The following is an 18,519-nucleotide window of genomic DNA, read 5'->3' on the forward strand; positions in this document are numbered from 1 at the left end:
ATTTTATGTCTTCTGTATTCTACTATAATGATAATAGTTCTACTGTATATATAATGCTACCTTAGCCCGCATCATAATTTGTGTGAGATTAAGGCACTCTTATGAAATGGAAAACATACTTCATTCTCCATGGGAATATACATGAAGGCAAATATCTGCAATCAATGCCCAAGTTTCTTCCTTTTCTAGAACTCCTGACTTCCCTTTGGTAGAATAATTGGATTCAGAATTACCTGAAGGCATCTCTGGAGTTCTCCTGATCCCCAAACAGTAACTTACAAGTCACTTTTCAATGCCCTCAAACTTAAATGGGCACAGAATGTTGAAACATCATTTCAGTTTTTATTTCCCAAGTCCTCCAGGGCTACTGTCCTTTCTTCCTGGGGTTCCCACACACCTGGGTCAAATGGGAATCAAGTCCAGGCAGCAGAGAGATCCGAGGCCATGTAAACTGTGGCTAATAGACTCCCTGCAGAATGAATGAGGATAGAGGAAAGCATCCCTTTGCCCTCTTTGATAGGAAAGGGCAGGCAAGGTGCCAAGTTTTAGACTTCACCTCCCTCGTGACTCAATTCATGAGGAATCGCTAGGATTTGGTTTTAACAAGGCATTTTGGTGAAGGGCAATTTACAAGACCCTGCAGTGTCTGGCCTCTGCCTCCTGCTTGGCCTTATGTCAGGACACCCTCTCTTCACTGGCCTGATCTGGTCACACTGGTCATCTTTCACCGAGTTCGCTGTCTCTGCACAAGCTGTGCCTCCCTGCCCTGCACAGAGGGGCTGAATCGGACACGTCACTCACGTTTCTTCCTCAGAGGGGCTTACTCTGCTCCTGTGTCTAAATGAGAACCCCTGTTTATGACTTTCTGTAGAGCCCAAAAGAGCACTTTTTTCTTCAGGGCACTTCTCACAATTTGTGATTTTCCTTACACCTGTGTCTTCCTCTCAAGACTGGGAGCTTCAAGGAGACAAGAACTCTGTTGTTGACCTGGCAGGCCTGGCACAGAGTAGAGTAGATGCTCTGCTTATTGAACAAACATAGTAGGGCAGCTTCCAGACTTGGATGACAAAAGATGACAGTAGGAGGCCCCAGTCCCCACTTTTGCATGGAAGCAGGTGCCACTCTGGCCCAATAATAGGAAGTACCCCAGGACCTTGAGAAAGCAGCACCACTGTTGCGGGCACCGGGTCACTCACACTGGCTGGTGACGCCAGTGAGGATTCTTCAGTCTCTTGGGCAGGGAACTAGGGGACACCAGTGAGCTGCCACATGGTTACCAGCATTGAGAAAGTGATTTAATGACCCCTGGGACACAGCCCTTTGGGGACTCCCAGTAAGTAATTTCTGCTCTTGCTGGCTAACAACTATTTAGTCTGAAGACATCTGAAATGCATGGATATTTCAGATTATGCCAAGAAGCCTGACCTCTTCTATTTAATTATTGCTAATTAACTATAGAAAGCAGTGCTCAGATTTAAAGTATAAAGTTCTGTGTTTTGGACATTTAAAAAAAATCCATCTTAAAAAAATATTGAAAACGTCTCCTACTCATTCCTTACCTCGTAACAATTTTCATGAGCACTAAGTAAAAAAACCAATTTTTTTTTTTTTTTTTTTTTTTAAAGAGATCCTTGGAGCTCCAGCAAGCCTACCATGTCAGGGGCTGAGAAGCCCATTCATGTTTCCCGAATATAGTGCTGTCCAAATCATGTCCTCCAATCTGTATTCTACTTTTCTATCAGCTGTTAAATTTCCAGTGCATGCCATTCTCAACTCACCACTCAGTCCCACGGACAACTACAAAAATGAGAAGCAAAAGAGTAAGAGAAATATGCAAGGAATTAGTAGCTTCTAGGGAAGGAAAGCAAGGTTAGCGCCTAAACCATTTGGAAGCCCTCACCTGTCCTTCTGACCTTGCATTTCGCAGGCAGATGAAAAAGTGAAGAGAACTGGCAGAATTCTACCCCAGATGCATTAATCCAGCAAAGAGAGTCATGAACATATTGAGTTTCTAAAGACCCAGCTAACAATCACCAATGGACAAGAAGTCTCAAAATCTGTTACAAATTAGACCTCCTGGGGGTCTATTACTGAAAAGATACTTTGAATGGGATGTTCTCATCTCAAGTAACAAACCTCTTAAGGTTGACCAAGTTTCCTAAGGGTGAAGATGAAGGCACTTTGCTATTAAAAAGTGAAGCCAAAAAAAGAACCTTACTCCCAGTCTCACGGGTGGCTCCTTCTTCGTGGTCTGCCACAGAGTGCCTGGGCAGTAGGGGGATGGAGCCAGGCTGGGAAGTTTTCCCCCTAACCACAGATTCCTCCTGGATGGTTCTCTGTCTCACCAGACATGAAATCCTCCAGGAACACCTGCATTTATGGAATGCTTGCCATAGCTTACACAGTACAGTGGCTACTTCTGATGAACATGAGCTCCAGAACAGAATCGGGCACAAATGTTGATGGGAAAAGTGTGAACGTGGCAAGTCAAGGTCTCTCCCGATCTTGAAATGAATCTGGGGTGAAAACATTCTTATATACCTTTTGGATACTCAATTTAAGGAGTGCAAGAAGAAAAACTATGTTTTCTTGGGTTTGGCAAGACAGTCTGCTTTGTTTTAAAAAAATGGTAAGCACATGCAAGCTACAGGATCAAACTTGAGATTATAATTAGACATGAAGCTGAAAATAGTGATGACAAACCCACATTGCGTCAAAAATGTTGACCTAATTTTCTTTCTTGGCTTTAAAATTTTTTTTTGATTGGGTAAACGAGGAGTTCTATTTTCTGTTATGTAAGAAATTAGGAGGCAGTATCTTCTCTTTCATCTCAATTAGCAGAGTGAAAAGAATAGCAAGGATTTGATTTGGGATTAGGAGATTTGCCTGTCAATCTATTAACAAGCACAGTTGAGCACGTACATGTATCTACAATACTATACTATTGATGGTATAGTTAAAATTCACGTGGGCCCAGAGATTTCTGAAGTGGGCACACACACACATAGTCACTCACTCACTATACCTAAAGACAGATCAATCTACTATCTACTAATAGGGCAGAATGTTAGGAAAAGAGCTATTTAATTTAAATCCAACACACCTGGTAGTCACACACAAAAAAAATGGTAATATTAGAAAGCCTCGGTTTCCTGCCCAAGAATAAACCTACCTTACTTTCACCAGAAAGATATTCTCACTACAAGTAGGGACTGGTTATTTGGGAATTTATTGTAATTCTACAGTTAGAAAGTTTGGCTAGATTGAATGTAATCCTCAAGCATATCAGATTCTAGAGCTTAAATATAGATTAAGATAAATTAAAGCAGGACAGCTTAAAGGAATTGAAAAAAGCCAGACTGCTAACTTAGTGAGTATCTAAGACTAATCCACTTGCAAGCTCTTTGTTTCATTTAAGTGAAATTAAGTACAGATCTTAACTGGAGTCTATCTGTATCAGCGGATTTAAAAAGGATCCACAATTCCTAACCAAATAAAAAGTGACAAAGTTAATTAGAAAATTAGGGCTTACTGTGTGGTTTACTGCTGCACTAATGCATAATCATGTAACACAGGAACTGAGAAAACCTTTGGGGAAATTACAGGTGTTATTCTATGCTTTTCTAGAAGTTCCTGGGAATAACATCTGCCTGTATTTTGAAAGGGTTATTTTTGTTTTTAAGATTTTTCTTTATTTCAGAGAAGAGAGAGACAGAGAATGCAAGCGTGGTTGGGTTACAGAGGGAGAAGCAGACTCCCCACTGAGCAGAGAGCCGGATGTAGGGCTCAATCCCAGGACCCTGGGATCATGACTTCAGGGAGCCCAAGGCAGGCGCTCACCCGACTAAGCCACCCAGGTGCCCTTGAAAGCTCATTTTAAATTGCCTCCTCGATCCTAAATCAGAATGTCTTTATAAACAGTAAGTCTGCCAATCACTTTCCTTAGCTCTTATCTCTGGCTAGCCAATCACTTTCCAATAGAATTTGTAGATCAGTAAGCAGAGGGGGTGGATGGGGCTGACACCAAATTTCCTCATAAGTGTGGGCAGCTTATTTTATTTTCTGAGGTGGTTTCCTGAGAAAATGTTTCTTCTGTTTAATTCCCTGATTTTGGCGGGGGGGGGGAGGCAGAAGGAGTATGGTCATCAGACTATAAATATTATGCTGTTAAAGTAAGAATTATATCTTACTTCAGTCTGCCTTTCTGTTGCAAATAAACTTAAAAATACATTAACTTAGGTCTGTGACTAAAGTAATGTCAAAAGTGTGTGTGTATACGTTCTACAAATTTATACAGACCTGTTTCCAGCCCTTTCCAAAGAACTCGATTTCCGAGTATTTTAATCTAGCTAGAACTGGTAGTCATTCATCTGAATGCAACATACTTTTCTATTAGATAATCCAGTTTAACACTCGTAAATATTTTAAAATAATTTCTGTATACTAATTTTTCATGTTAAAAGAACTGCTCCTGTGTTGGGAATGGTACCTCAATAAAGACTTTTTAAAAGAAAAAAGAGGTACTTGGGAAACCAGGAGCAATGAGCTACAATCAAATTTGTAATGTGGCGTATTCCTGAAAATGGTAACGCTGTGCCATATTAAACAGCTCATCTATTTCTGGAAAATACATATAAGGAAAGCAATCAGCATAGTTCTCCCAAGCCCCTTCCAGTCCTTAATTCCCTAGACTATTAAACTTAACATACAGACAACTTTTAATCAGGAATCACTCAACTGTATTCACTGACATCATTCAACTAACCCCAGGCCTGTCTAAAACCCAGAAAGGGCTTAAGGAGTTTTCTTCCTTTTTTTTTATTATCTGTCACCACTTGAAAATCATAGGCCAGTTGTATAATAGAGACAATATTTTTTAATGGAAGTTTTCCTTTACTGAATTTCAACATCTGTAACCATCACAGCATAGCCACTGAACTAAATATAAGAGAATATGTTCACGCTTTCCCAAGACTTTCATTGTAAAAGCATACTGCTGCTCAAGAAATCCCAGCTCACTCACAACAGCCTGTACTGTCCCTGGCCATAGCTGGGGGAACAAAGCGCTTCATACATCAACTACATGCTCACAACCGAGCAAAGTTTCTGTTGCTTGCACACTTTGGGGCCGGAAGATACCTTGCCGTTATCTAGAAGCACAAAAGCTGAAGGCCACCGTGAGGTCTATCACTTCCTGACCTGCAGTTGTTTTAATAAAAACCGTACTGACTCACGATGGTAAAAAAAATTTTTTTTTTAAAGATTTTATTTATTTGACAGAGATCACAAGTAGGCAGAGAGAGAGGGGGAAGCAGGCTCCCCGCCGAGCAGAGAGCCCGATGCGGGGCTCGATCCCAGGACCCTGGGATCATGACCCGAGCCGAAGGCAGAGGCTTTAACCCACTAAGCCACCCAGGCGCCCCCACGATGGTAAAAATTTATACCAGCGAGGTATCGCCACACATCTATACCATTTATACACACTCAGTTTTAAAAAGTTAACTGGCACAGTTTTAAAACAGACTCTTAAAAAGGAGAAAAGATTCAAATAAGGCAGGAAAGCAACAGAGATCAGTGAGATTGGAAAAGATACAGACGATGCAATAAGCCAAAACAGTCTCCAAAGGTTACTGTAGGCAGAAACCAAAGAGGCGGCCAGGAGAGTCTACTGGGTATAGGAATTACCTGGGATGCATGTTAGAAATGCAAATTTCTACACTCATAAGCCCAAGATTCCAGATTCCGTGGCTCTAGACTGGAGCCCAGAAATGTGCATTTTTAACAAGCACCTAAGATAAATGCGTTAGGGACATCTCAGGGTGCAGGCTTTGAGACAAACACTGAGGCTTCAACAAGTACAAGAAGAAAAAAGGCCTTCTAGGCCAACCATATTTCTTTCCCAAGACTCAAAAGTCACGGGAGAAGTCAATTCTTAGGAAAAGGAAAAAGTGAAGGGGGCAGAGAGACAGGAAAGCATTAATTATGATGAATCACTCTTCAGTTTTGAGAAGGTACAACAATATTTGTATTGTTCCAATTAGCCATCCAGGGGCTATGCCAGCCTGAAGTTTGCCAAATGGAATTAACTGTATTCATTGATCCATAGGCATCTTTACTTAGTGCCTACATGTGCCAAGAAGGGCAGAGCTTCGATAAAATAGAAGACTCACCCTGCCCTAAAGGCACTCTCAACCTCTAGACAAAGAGAAGGCAGGCACCGGAAAGAAGAGGGTGAAGGCCACAGGTCCCTAAACGTGGTACAGTACAGGTCTCTGGTGTTTGCCACACAGAAAAGCTGTCCTCCAGGATCTGTTAAGAAGAGGCAAGCAGCAGAGCCTTCATGGAGATGACATTTATGGCACCTCTTGAAGGGCAGACAGGTTGTGAACAGGATTCTCATCTGCAGGAAAAGAGCACTCCAGGGCCATCAACAGTCTGCCCAAAAGTCCGCTGAGAGAGCTCTGAAAATCTATATAGCTACTATCAGCTTCCGGTGCGGTAATAACGAGTCAGGCTGGTCAAACTCCACAGGAAATTGTATAAATGATTGCAGAAACAGAGCTCCCTTCTCAGGAAACAGAAATTCCAACAGCTGGTTCTAACCTCCACTTAAAGGGAAAAATATATATATATAAATAAATAAAAAATAAAAAATTAAAAATTAAAAAATATAAAAAATATATGTGTGTGTGTATGTGTATATATATATATACACATACACACACACACACATAGATAGATAGATAGATATAGATATATATCCTAAAAGCCAGGAAATGGTGGTATCAAAACCCAGCAAAGAACAGTCAGCAGGCATTTTTCCAGGAGGCAGCTGCCCAGCATTCACGCACTGTGGAACCCGAGCCCCCGGATGGGGCCTTTGCAGGAGCTGCTCAGCACGATGGACAATTGGCTAGCTTCAGACACCCACTGATGTTCCTTCTACTGCTGAGGTTCTAATGCTCGTTCAAAGGAGACTCAAAAATATGTCTCGGGTCGCCTGGGTGGCTCAGTCGGTTAAGTGTCTGCCTTCAGCTCAGGTGATGATCCTGGGGTCCTGGGATCGAGCCCCACATCAGGCTCCCTGCTCAACAGGGAGTGTTTTTCTCCCTCTCCCTCTGTGCCTGCTAGTGCTCTTTCTTACTCACTCTCTCTTAAATAAATCTTTTTAAAAAAAGATCTTGTATCACAAGTCCTGAACAAAATTCAGAATTTTTATTGTCTTTTGTACGTGAGTTGGAGTTTCATTTGTCCTTTTTTCCCCTCCCCTGTGCTGCTATTGCAGAGGAAACTTCTGATCGGCTCTTTTTTAACTGGAAGGCGAAGTTAACAAGTTGCTCTGCTTGCCTCACTGTATCAGTGATCCTTGGGATCCCTCTTTGAAACAGGTGAAATGGGGACTCAGATCTGGTCGATCTTCATTTAGCAGCCATCCCAGGCAAGCAACACACGCAAATTTATAAACGCAGATCACCAACTTCTGCATCTTACCAAGTTAACTTGTTTTTTTAAACCAACACCCGCCCCAGGAAGCCCTGCCAGTCCTATCTGTTTCCACTGACTCAAGGCCTAAAAATGTCTTCTGTTTCTTGCCTGAAGGTAGAGCTGTATTTAAGCTCAACTGAAGTGCGTTTATGATTTCAGCCTACACACAGTGCATTTAATCTCTGCACCGCTGTGCTTTTGCACAAAAGCAATCACTCCATGTCACTACACCATTCCTTCTGCAATCCAAACCGTGGTTTGTAAAGGTTCCCACACTAAAGGCAGATCGCCCTGAAGCTAGGTGCTAAGGATTTGTTGTTAACTTATGTTCGCTACATTACAGTAAAATCCTAACATTTACTGCTCTGTAACATATACTATTGCTTCTTTCAGGTTTTTTTTTTTTATGTTGCTATAAACATTTACTCTAATTCAAGAGAAAATTCTAAAGGGGGAAAAAAGATTTTTAATCTCTTTAAATGTTAACTGCTTTCTATTACAGAAGATGGAAAAATATATGAAGAAAGCATTCAGATCTCTGGAGGCCAACACTCTAAGCTGAACCAGACTATTTTTTTTTTTTTTTGTATAGTTGTCAAGTTGAATATATTTCATATTTATAAAATGCTACCTGAATTCTGTACTCCCAAAAGTAAGATCCTTAAGATACCAGGATCCTATGCTCATAAAACCCTTTGTTCCTGAAGTAAATGTTACGAGATACCTGTGTGTTTAAGAATGACATTTGTTGATCTCTAACAAGTGTTTCTAGAGCACCAGCTGAGTGAAGTACAAAGTTTGGGAGGGTGGGAGCAGAGCAGTTAACAAAACAGATAAAAATCCTGCCCTTTAAGAAACTTAGTCTCCTGGGAAAATCCTATGTAGTTAACTAAATAAATGAAACAGACAGCCTATTACACCCAGAGAGACTTGGTAAAATGATTAAATGAGGAAGGGGGGTGGAGGGGGGTGGATGGGTTGCAATTTTAAGTAGGCTGGTCAGGGAAGGCCCCTTTGAGAGGCAGTATTTAAGCCTTAGGAGGTAGACAGGTGTACTTAGGGAAGGAGCGATCTGGCAGAAGGAAAAGCAAGGACAAATGCCACTATGGTTGGGGTGGAATGAGCAACAGGGAGAGCAGAAGTGAGGGATAAAATCCAAGAAGTGATAGGGGACAGATCATGCAGGAGACTGTAAGCCCCTGAGATGTGGGATGGAAAAGCCATTTGAGAGCTTTTATTTAAAGCATTAATGTGATCTGGCTTTTTAAAAAATTGAGATATAAGTCACATATCATAAAATCCACTCTTTTAAAGCACACAATTCAGTGGTTTATAGTATAGTCACAAGGTTGTGCAACCATTATCACTTCTAATTCCAGAGCAACTTCATCACCCGGAAAAGAAACCGCATACCCATTGGTGGTCACTCCCCTTCAGCCCCTGGCAATCACTCATCTACTTTTGGACTCTATAGCTTTGCATATTCCAGACATTTCATTTAAATGGAATCACATTACATGTGCCTTTTGTATCTGGTTCACTTTGTACCGGTACAGGCTGAATGGAGGCAAAGACAGAAGTAGGGAGACCAGCAGGGAGATGAATGCAGTAATTCAAGTGAGAGATTCATAAGAGAGGTTTGAAATGGGATGGGAAGCAGGATGGGAATAATGGCCAGATCTTGGGTACATTTGGGTAGACTGACCATCAGGTAGGAGAGAAAGAAGAACCAAGGACAAGGCAGGTTTTTGGCTGGAGCACCCAAATAGAGCGGACATCAACCCAGGGAGCAGGGCCAGGGGAAGTGGGAGGAAACATGAGGTGCTGGATTCTGATGTTAAGTAAACCTGGGACGCTACCAGCCTTCTATGGGGAGATGCCACGGAGGGAGCTGGACAGGAGTCTGGAATTCAAAGGAGAGGTATGAGCTGGAGATACACATTTGGGAATTAGAAAATGAAAATATTAATACCAAGAAACGAGAGGAGATCACCAAAGGAGATCAGGAGAGACATGCAACCTGAGTCCTTGGGTTAATATTAGTTAACATGAGTCCCATGTTAATATGTACAGGTCGGTGGGATGGGGAGCGACCAGTGAAAAAGCCTGAGAAGGAAACAACCAATAGGGTAAGAGAACCAAGAATGGAATCCTAAAAACGAAATAGAAAAAGTTCTCATGGAAAAAGGCACAGTCAACTCTGCCCAGTGCTGCTGATGTGCCTTGTAGTGGGAGGAACAATGGAGCCACCGAGTTGAGGTACTGGATGGTGGCCTGCCCTCCCTCACAGACGAGGGATCCTCCCTCCACCCCTCAGGCTCACTCTGCTCCAGCCACGCCCATCTCTGCTCCAACTCAGGACTCATCCCCTGCTGGGTGGGCGCCTTCCCCAGGCGGGGCTTTGCAAAGGCACGGGGTGAAGGGAGGGGGCAGGTCAAAGCCTGACTGCAGTGGGTTCAGGAGATAGAGGGAGGAAAGGGATTACGGTCAGGGGCAATTCTTGAGGAGTTTAACTGTAAGGGGGTGGAGAAATAGCTGTCTCGGGGGTGGGACACAGAGAGGACTTCCTGTAAGAGGCGAGAAATAAAAATGTAAAGAGGGAAGCAGCCTGGTGGTGGGTGTTAAAGAGGGCAGTATTGCGTTGAGCACTGGGTGTGGTGCATAAACAATGAATTATGGAACACTGAAAAAAAATAAAACAAAATGTAAAAAAAAAAAAAAGGGAAGCAGAGGATAAAGGAGAAGGCAGAGAATTGCTGGGATAGGTTCAAGGGAGACAGAATTACACACTTTACCTAACAGTCTGCAATTAAAATATAAACCAACTACTGATACATGAAAAACAAGTAAGGATATGCTATCCCCCTCAACAACCCCCACCAGGAGACCAAAAAACCATCATTTAAAAGGATCTGGGTCTACTTTTCAAGGCTGAAGATACCTAATTGATTGTACAGGGAGGGTTGGGGTTAGGCTCTGGGCTTAGAGTCATAAAAGCCAAGTTCAAAGATCATGACAAGCTACAACATCCCAGAAACTTCTTTTGACCTCCCCTTTACACCCATTAAATATGGATTAAAAACAACCTGTCCTTTTACCTTATGGAACTGATGCGATAATCAAATGAAATTTGCAAAGACTGTAACTCTTAGGTGTCGTATCCCTGTAGGGCATTTTTAGTGCTATCAGAGGAGGAGGAATTGTATCCTTGGTCTAATTCTCACACCCTAGGTGGGGAACTCCCAGGTGGGGAACAAAGGCAAAATCAAAAATTTTTGGCAGAATAAGTATGACAAAGCAGAAGCTTTCCGATACTGTATTTAAAGCACAGTAAGTTGTACAGGAATTATGCCCTAATTTCCACCTTTAAAAAAACTCAACCTCCAAAAAATCCTTTAGTTTAGATTCAGCTGAGCCGGGGCGGGGGGGCTGTGGGTAACACTAAATTTGACTGAAGACATGAAGCAAGCCCATGCTTACAAAAACTTGTGACCTAGTATCTTTCCATGAATCTCTCTTACTCTTCATGTTCCCTACCATCTGCCAGGATCAACTCAACTCAAAAGACTACTTCATCCTTAACTTCTTGCCCAATAATGGACATTAATTAGCAGGTGTTTAAAAGAAAGTTCTTATCTTTATTTATTTTTAATTCAGGCAGCTTCATGTATGGACGATAGTCCTTGTCAGGGAAAACATACCTTATAAGGGATCTTGATCAAGCCATTAACTTTCCTCCTGATTTTGTCAGGTCAAGTACAACACAAAGGTAGAGGCTCACTTTATCTAATGAGAAAAGTATCTACATATATCAAGGAACTGTTCACAGAAAGAATTCTAAGATGGAGTTTACTGTAAACACCAAAGCTGAGCTGCCCTCATTGTTCAGGCTCCCCCTCATATTCAAACTGAACATTTTGGTAACCATTCAGCTGCCCATGAGATCTTGCAAGGAAGTGTGTGAGAGATGGAATACGCAAGGAAATACACACGCACCTGTATATATGTGTATGCCACATTTCTTTAAAATATGTCTCTATCTCTTTATATATGCACCACTTGGCAGAGGAGTCAGAGCTTCCCTGGGGAATCAATATGTATACCATATACAATTAAAAGGAAAAGAGCTCAATTATTTCTAATTATAAAGGTATCTTCACATTTATGACATATCGTTTGTATGTATCAATAACATAAGAGATACAGATTCTTTCTCAGAATCCTGATCTCCCACTAAAACCTCAGTTACTCCCTAAAGTAATTCACTTTATAATGAGCTATATTATAGAATTTATTGGAACAGATTACTCTGATGGGTCAGCATATCCACCTCAAGCTTCCTCAGCCACAGTCTTCAGCATTATTGGGGAAAAGATTTATTTTGAGCAAGTGATTTTCTTTTTAAGTCAAAATATGTCATTTAAGGGGCCCAAGTCATTTTTTAAATTATTATTTTTATTAACATATAATGTATTATTTACCCCAGGGACACAGGTCTGTGAATAGTCAGGCTTACACACTTCACAGCACTCACCATAGCACATACCCTCCCCAATGTCCATAACCCAACCACCCTCTCCCTACCCCACTCTCCCCAGCAACCCTGTTTGTTTTGTGAGATTAAGAGTCTCTTATGGTTTGTCTCCCTCCTGATCCCATCTTGTTTCATTTTTTCCTTCCCCATCCCCCAAACCCCCCAACCTGCCTCTCAAATTCCTCATATCAGGGAAATCATATGATAATTGTCTTTGTCTGATTGACTTATGTCACTCAACATTAATACCCTCTAGTTCTATCCATGTTGTCTCAAATGGTAAGATTTCATTTTTTGATGGCTGCATAGTATCCCATTGTATATATATATACCACATCTTTATCCATTCATCTGTTGATGTTGATGGACCTCTAGGTTATTTCCATAGTTTGGCTACTGTGGACATTGCTGCTATAAACATTTGGGTGCATGTGGGGCCCAAGTCATTTTAAGCATCAGTTTTAATTTGATTATTTTTAAAGGACATTTTATCATTATACATATTATCCTAATTACCCTGATAATTGTAAATAATATAATTAGTTAATGTCACAGTTAACATTAATAACATATTAACTAATCTTAATTACTTAGGGCCATCAATGTGAATACCCAGTGATGGGCTCCATTATAAAATCTTCACAAATTTAGGATTATCTGAGGAGCATGGATCGTCTCATGCTCATGCTAGGTAGAACCAAGCGACACTTTTTCTTAGATGACAGCATCTGCCTCTTACAGCTTCTCTGCCTCCTGTGCCCTTTGGGGAGTCCATCGGTCATGTCCTGCTCCTGACAGCGAGTTCTGTGCGTTCTCAAAGCAGTAGAACTGGAGCCTGTGCCCAAAGTAAAGCTCCACTGCCCCAACCCAGTGGCATGGCCCCGGATAACACACAGAATCCCTTTAGGAATCTGTGTCCCTGTCCGTACAGTGAAAGAACTGGCCTGAATGATCTCTAAGTCCCATCCAATCTTAAGACTTTTGTGATGAATCTTGTTAATGGTTGGGGAAATTGATACCTAAAGTCCATCGGAACTGTGCCCAACAAAATTCTGACATAGGACCTTAGAGGTTCCTGCACTTTGGTGCATGGAAATTTACAGTCTCATATTTTTGCTATGTGTGGGCTTTTGGGTCTTCTAGGCTCTTTGTTATATTTCTATTGAGTGAGGTTCATATGAAATGGGACAGAATTACATTAAGAGCTTTTTAAAAAAGAAGATTAAATATGACTCATACATGCTTCCCCCACATAAAAGAATTCAAGAAGTTTTCAAAAAACCCAGAGTAAATTATTCCTTTATGAAAACTTCCATTTCTAAATGCATTTCCATCAACAAAATGACACTGTATACTAAAAAATGATTTACCTATAACTACATCATGACCATCAACCAAGCCAGCAGAGAAGAGTTCCTGAGATACGCCATCTGCCGTATCTGTCCAAATGTGAAATGAATATGTATTAGTAACCATAAAATAAAAATCAACAACCCAGTACAATGTAAAAGATATTTTTCATTTATGAAAATCAACCAAGTGTGTTTTAATTCAATAATTCAGATTCTATCAGAAGGGAAAATCAGAAGCAATATAAAATATATTTTGCCATATATAATTTGCATCCTGGTATTTATTCAACAGAGATTAAATGAAACTATGATTTCATTTTCAGAGAAACATTTGCCCTTTGGCTACCACCTGACTTAATCCTCAAATGTACCTCTGTAAGTTAGCTCATAATGGCCCCCAATGACACTGCTTTTCTTTCTTGCCAAGGTTAATTCCAGCCATCATCAATCCTTCTCTATCATTAGTAGCTACTGAGCCAGAATTTATGGCAAAGGTTGAACAGGCAGCATTTGACACAACCTTAGATTTGGTACAAACAGCCTGTGAGCTTGTTGGACTATTAAGATGAGCTATTTGAATTTATGCTATTAAGAAACTCCTTTAACATGACATTGATCATTTGATAGCAACAGATTCATTCTCTTAGAAAATGTGGTTGTATAAAAGAATGTAGTTTCTCAATGATAAGTGACAGGAGTTAGAAATCTCATAAAGATGGGACTGAACAGACTGTATGTAGCAAGTGAATATAACCAAAATCACTTAATTGAAAGGTTATGAATGAACATGGTAATATGAGAGAAGTCTGTTCGAAGACTTTGTAAAGAGAAACTGGTAAATGGCAGTGTGCTCAAAAGAACCATTATGAACCCCCGTGTTTTTACAAGGGGGAGGACATGGTCCCCATGGCCTTCTGATGTTATCACAAACATCCAGAACTGTAGCTGGGTAAGAAAAGACTGACTCAGCAGCTGCTAATAACTAGAAGAAGGTTTGACTTGAGTGTGTCCCAAAGTCAAGGAGCACCTCCATGTATCGTTGCTGAACCAAACAAGCATCTAAACGGAGTGGCAGTTTGCTCTGCCTGAGGCTGCCCTCGGAGAGTGTGTGTGCACGTGCGTGAGTGCTCATGTGAGCATGTCACGGATGGTAAAGTTATCTTTCACATTTGTGGGTTCTCACGTGTTTAGTCCAGTGTCTGACACAGTAATTACTCCATCAGTGGCAGCCACGATGATGACGCTCAGCCAAAGACCATCTGAAATGTACCTCAGGCTCTAATGCGCTCTCTTTTCTCCCTTTCATACACGGCCCAGTCTCCACGATCTCCAATAAAACACTTTGAGAGCCACTGTATACTCGATGCATGTCTAAAGCCATTGTGGCAGTCCATCATTTTACTCGTTCCATTTTATCATGAGTGACATAGAATAACATGAAGGAAATGGAAAAGAAGAAGGAATCTTCCTCAAGTATGAGATTCCATAGAAGGTGGGCTTATGTCAGGGTTCTTCTTACTATTAGAAATACAGAAAAACATCTTATAAAATTCTCTCAGGGATAAAATGATCCCGTAGCATGGTATTTAGGGTGAGACGCTCTATTCTGCATGTGATGTAGCTTCACGACGTCGACTGGAACATGCTGGGCTCATCATCTCATCTCCTGGATGCTGCCAGAAACTTCCCCATAAAAAGCCTATTAAATTAAGGTGCCTACCTAGTAGGAACAGGGCACACAGTAGGCAGTGATGGCATTTCTCTGGACTGATCATCTATCAAAATCTCTGGATTTGTTATCACCACCTCTACAGTATCAATAAGATCCTACATCTGAGTAAGGAGCTATGCTCACGGAATGTAGTTGAAAATGGAATAATCAAGCAAATCCACATTGTGGGCTATCACTAAAACAGTACCAAGGCAAAGGACATTCCTAGCGATTAAAGTTTGTAGCATCTCCTCTTGTTCTCAGGACCCCTGAATACCAGATGAGTGGCATTCAAAAAGCACAAGGGTCAAGGGTCATGCTGGCCATTTTTGACCCCAAAGGGAAAGTCCATGTTTGTGGGCCATTAACGAAGTAATTTGTATGCATGTAAGTAAGGTATCAGTAATAGTTCAGAACAGAAACTGGGAGGGAATTGGTAATATTTTTCTTTAAGCTGCTTAACATTCCTAATGTGTAAACAGGATTAAATCAACATAAATAATCCTACAGGCTCTGGTTTACAGAATATACAGCAACATAATAAATGCAGAGGGCTCGCTCTCAAGTGAAGACAGAGAGTATTTGCTCTGTCTGTGTTATACACCCTATGACGTATGATGCGTTTATGGGTGCGTACAGCACAGACACAATATGCAGGCATGAACAGTGCAGACAGCATCTGAAATGCAGACAGCATCGGCAGTCCCAGAGGGACAGTGATATATCCATGCTGTTTCCGTTACTAATGGCCTGCGCCCACCACCCAGGGAAGGCCAGCTATCATCAGGAAGCCAGCGCTACCCTGCTTTCTGGGAAACAAAAGCAGACTCAACCCACAATGTCAAACGAGGCTGCCAAAGCCAGCACAAAGGGCCAGATGATGCTGAGAGGGCCATCTTCTCCCCCCAAATCCTCAACTTGGAAATTCATTTCTTTGTTATCTCTTGAAATTCAAATTCATTTTTACTGCCACTGTCAAATTTAGATAATTAGATGGGGGGGGGACCCTTGAGAAAAGCATCTGTTCTTTTACTCACCCTATTTGAAACAGTTATTATGTAATTACTAGATTTTATCACACTATTGGCTGGTCAATATTCTCATATCATGACAAAATACAGAGCTTTTGGGTAATAGAAATTGGTGCTGTATGATTTCACAGACTGACTTTAAACTGCCCAGGATGGATGTTCTCAGAAAGGAAGATCAATTAACAAATTTATCGGGCCTTATTTGCCTATATTTTGTAACAAGTACTTCATATGTTACTTTAATTCAGATAGACTGGGAATCATTAAATCTCCATGCTGACAGGGGACTAGACACCAGGGCCAGCAAGTCTATGCCCACATTTGGCCCAGGAACTTGTTCTGTCTGGCTAGCAGTGTTGTTGTTGTTGTTGTTTTTAAACTGAACGTGAACAGACAGGCCTGTCTGGTTTCCTGAAATCCCCACCGTTTGCTGTGACTCCTGTACATGTCTGAGTTTACGTCCTCTTACATTTCTAACAATGTAATGTTAGATTTTCAAAACTTTAGCAAATACGACTTATTTAATCGAATCAAAACTTACATGGAGCTCAAATACACAAATAATTATGGAGTGTTATTAGCTTAATGTATATTAATATATTCAAACATATGAGCCTAATGCATTGTGTTTTAAAAGATTTTCAATATAGATAGTGAGGCTGCTTTCATGTCCTTAAAAATCTGAAGCGAGAGGTCAGGGAGAACAATAAGTCTCAGCGTTATAGCATCTGATTTTCACCTCTTTGGGTTATTCTGGTTATAAAGTAAAGAGTGGAAATAGCAATTTTTGCTTAACTAAGAATCTTGTGGTCTCCAAAAGCTGTTTCTATGTGTTACTTATCCATTAATTAACCAAAATTACTTGAGTTTCTCTTGCATAGCAGGCACTTAGTCAAGTGCTAAAGATACCAAGAAATGAGACAAGGTCTGAGAACCCCCAGCATCCAGGAGCTGAGAAGGCAAGCAGCCTGGCCTGGAAGGTGCGTGAATGGCAATGTTCCTACCAAGCTCTATGGATGAGAGGAGAGGGGAGAAGTAGAGCACTTTTTGTGTGACATCTGACTTGCTGCTCACTTTTCACTAGGACTGCTCTGTGCTGCTCAGTATCACAGGGTCCTCTAGGCCCTACGTCACCATGCGTATTTTTCATGGTTGAGCTCACATATTTCATCTATGTGTATGTAAACCACGCAGCATGTCACAGGAATTCATGTAGTCAGTACTGGTCCAGTTTGGATTCTCCCCCATTACTGCAAACCCTTCCGCTCTCCCTCCCTTCCCTCCATCCTCATTTCTTCCGTTTTTAGAGAGAGCGGTTTTGAATAGCAAATTATCGTCACACACTTGTAATCAATTTCTTCAATGCTCTTTGCAGCAATAAAATTATAATTTCAATTAAAACTTACCTCTTCCTGGAGTAAACTCAAACCGTATGTCATTAAGTTCCTTTCTGGAGTTTCTGAAACACATAACACATAGCACATTAAAATCCAGTGAAGTACAGTTTAATCAAACTAAATGTATTCCAATTTTTACAAGATGCTACTAATATGTAGACAGCATTTACAGTTTTGGGTTACCTCCGAGTACTTCCTCAAAAACAAGAGATAGATATGACAATAATAAAGGGGAGATATTTAACTGATTGAATTTACCTTATATAAACATGTTTACTTCACAAAATTCCAAAAATAAAATGTTCTTTCATAAAATCTACACTCAATCAATAACCTTAAATATAATTCCATAGTTAAAAATTTCAGATTTCAGTCTAGGATAAACATTATTTGAGACATTTTTCATATCTTTCCTGAAAATAGTATTTCATCAACTATTTTTCAAAGTGAAACAAATAGGGAAGATAGTCTCAGTGGTAAAGCTTATGACAACACTGTGCATTAAATCATGCATCAAAATGCCCACAAAAGGATATGTATTTTGTTATTAAAAATTTTGATTCCAGGGTCCTGGGATCGAGTGCCGCTTCGGGCTCTCTGCTCGGCAGGGAGCCTGCTTCCTGCTCTCTCTCTGCCTACTTGTGATCTCTGTCTGTCAAATAAATAAATAAAATCTTTTTTAAAAAGGCGAGGGGGCGCCTGGGTGGCTCAGTGGTTAAAGCCTCTGCCTTTGGCTCAGGTCATGATCCCAGGGTCCTGGGATCGAGCCCTGCATCAAGCTCCTTGCTCAGCAGGAGCCTGCTTCTCCCTCACTCTCTGCCTTCTGCTCCCCCTGCTTGTGCTCTGTCAAAAAAAGAAATAAATAAAATCTTTAAAAAAAATTTTATCTACATAGAGGGGAACCCCTGAATGTTGTGAAATTATCCAGTGAATAAACTTTTTAAAAGTAATATAAAATGCTTACATAAAACCCTGTACTATATACATACATACGTATATTCAATCCAAA

At 40.9% G+C, this 18,519-nt stretch overlaps 1 protein-coding gene across 1 annotated transcript in view; it reads right to left on the bottom strand.

Moving 5' to 3' along the window:
* Nucleotides 1-18,519, bottom strand: part of LOC111145371 (serine/threonine kinase 39) — a 297,684-nt gene that overhangs the window by 46,351 nt on the left and 232,814 nt on the right. The window contains exons 15-16 of the mRNA XM_022500240.1: nucleotides 17,520-17,572; nucleotides 13,390-13,458 (exon numbers count right to left, since the gene is read on the bottom strand). Of these exons, the coding sequence (XP_022355948.1) occupies nucleotides 13,390-13,458; nucleotides 17,520-17,572 (122 nt within the window). The remainder of the gene's footprint in view (nucleotides 1-13,389; nucleotides 13,459-17,519; nucleotides 17,573-18,519) is intronic.

The sequence above is a fragment of the Enhydra lutris genome, unplaced genomic scaffold (assembly GCF_002288905.1).
Source record: "Enhydra lutris kenyoni isolate GAN:26980312 unplaced genomic scaffold, ASM228890v2 scaffoldscaffold1, whole genome shotgun sequence".
Classification (NCBI taxonomy): domain Eukaryota; kingdom Metazoa; phylum Chordata; class Mammalia; order Carnivora; family Mustelidae; genus Enhydra; species Enhydra lutris.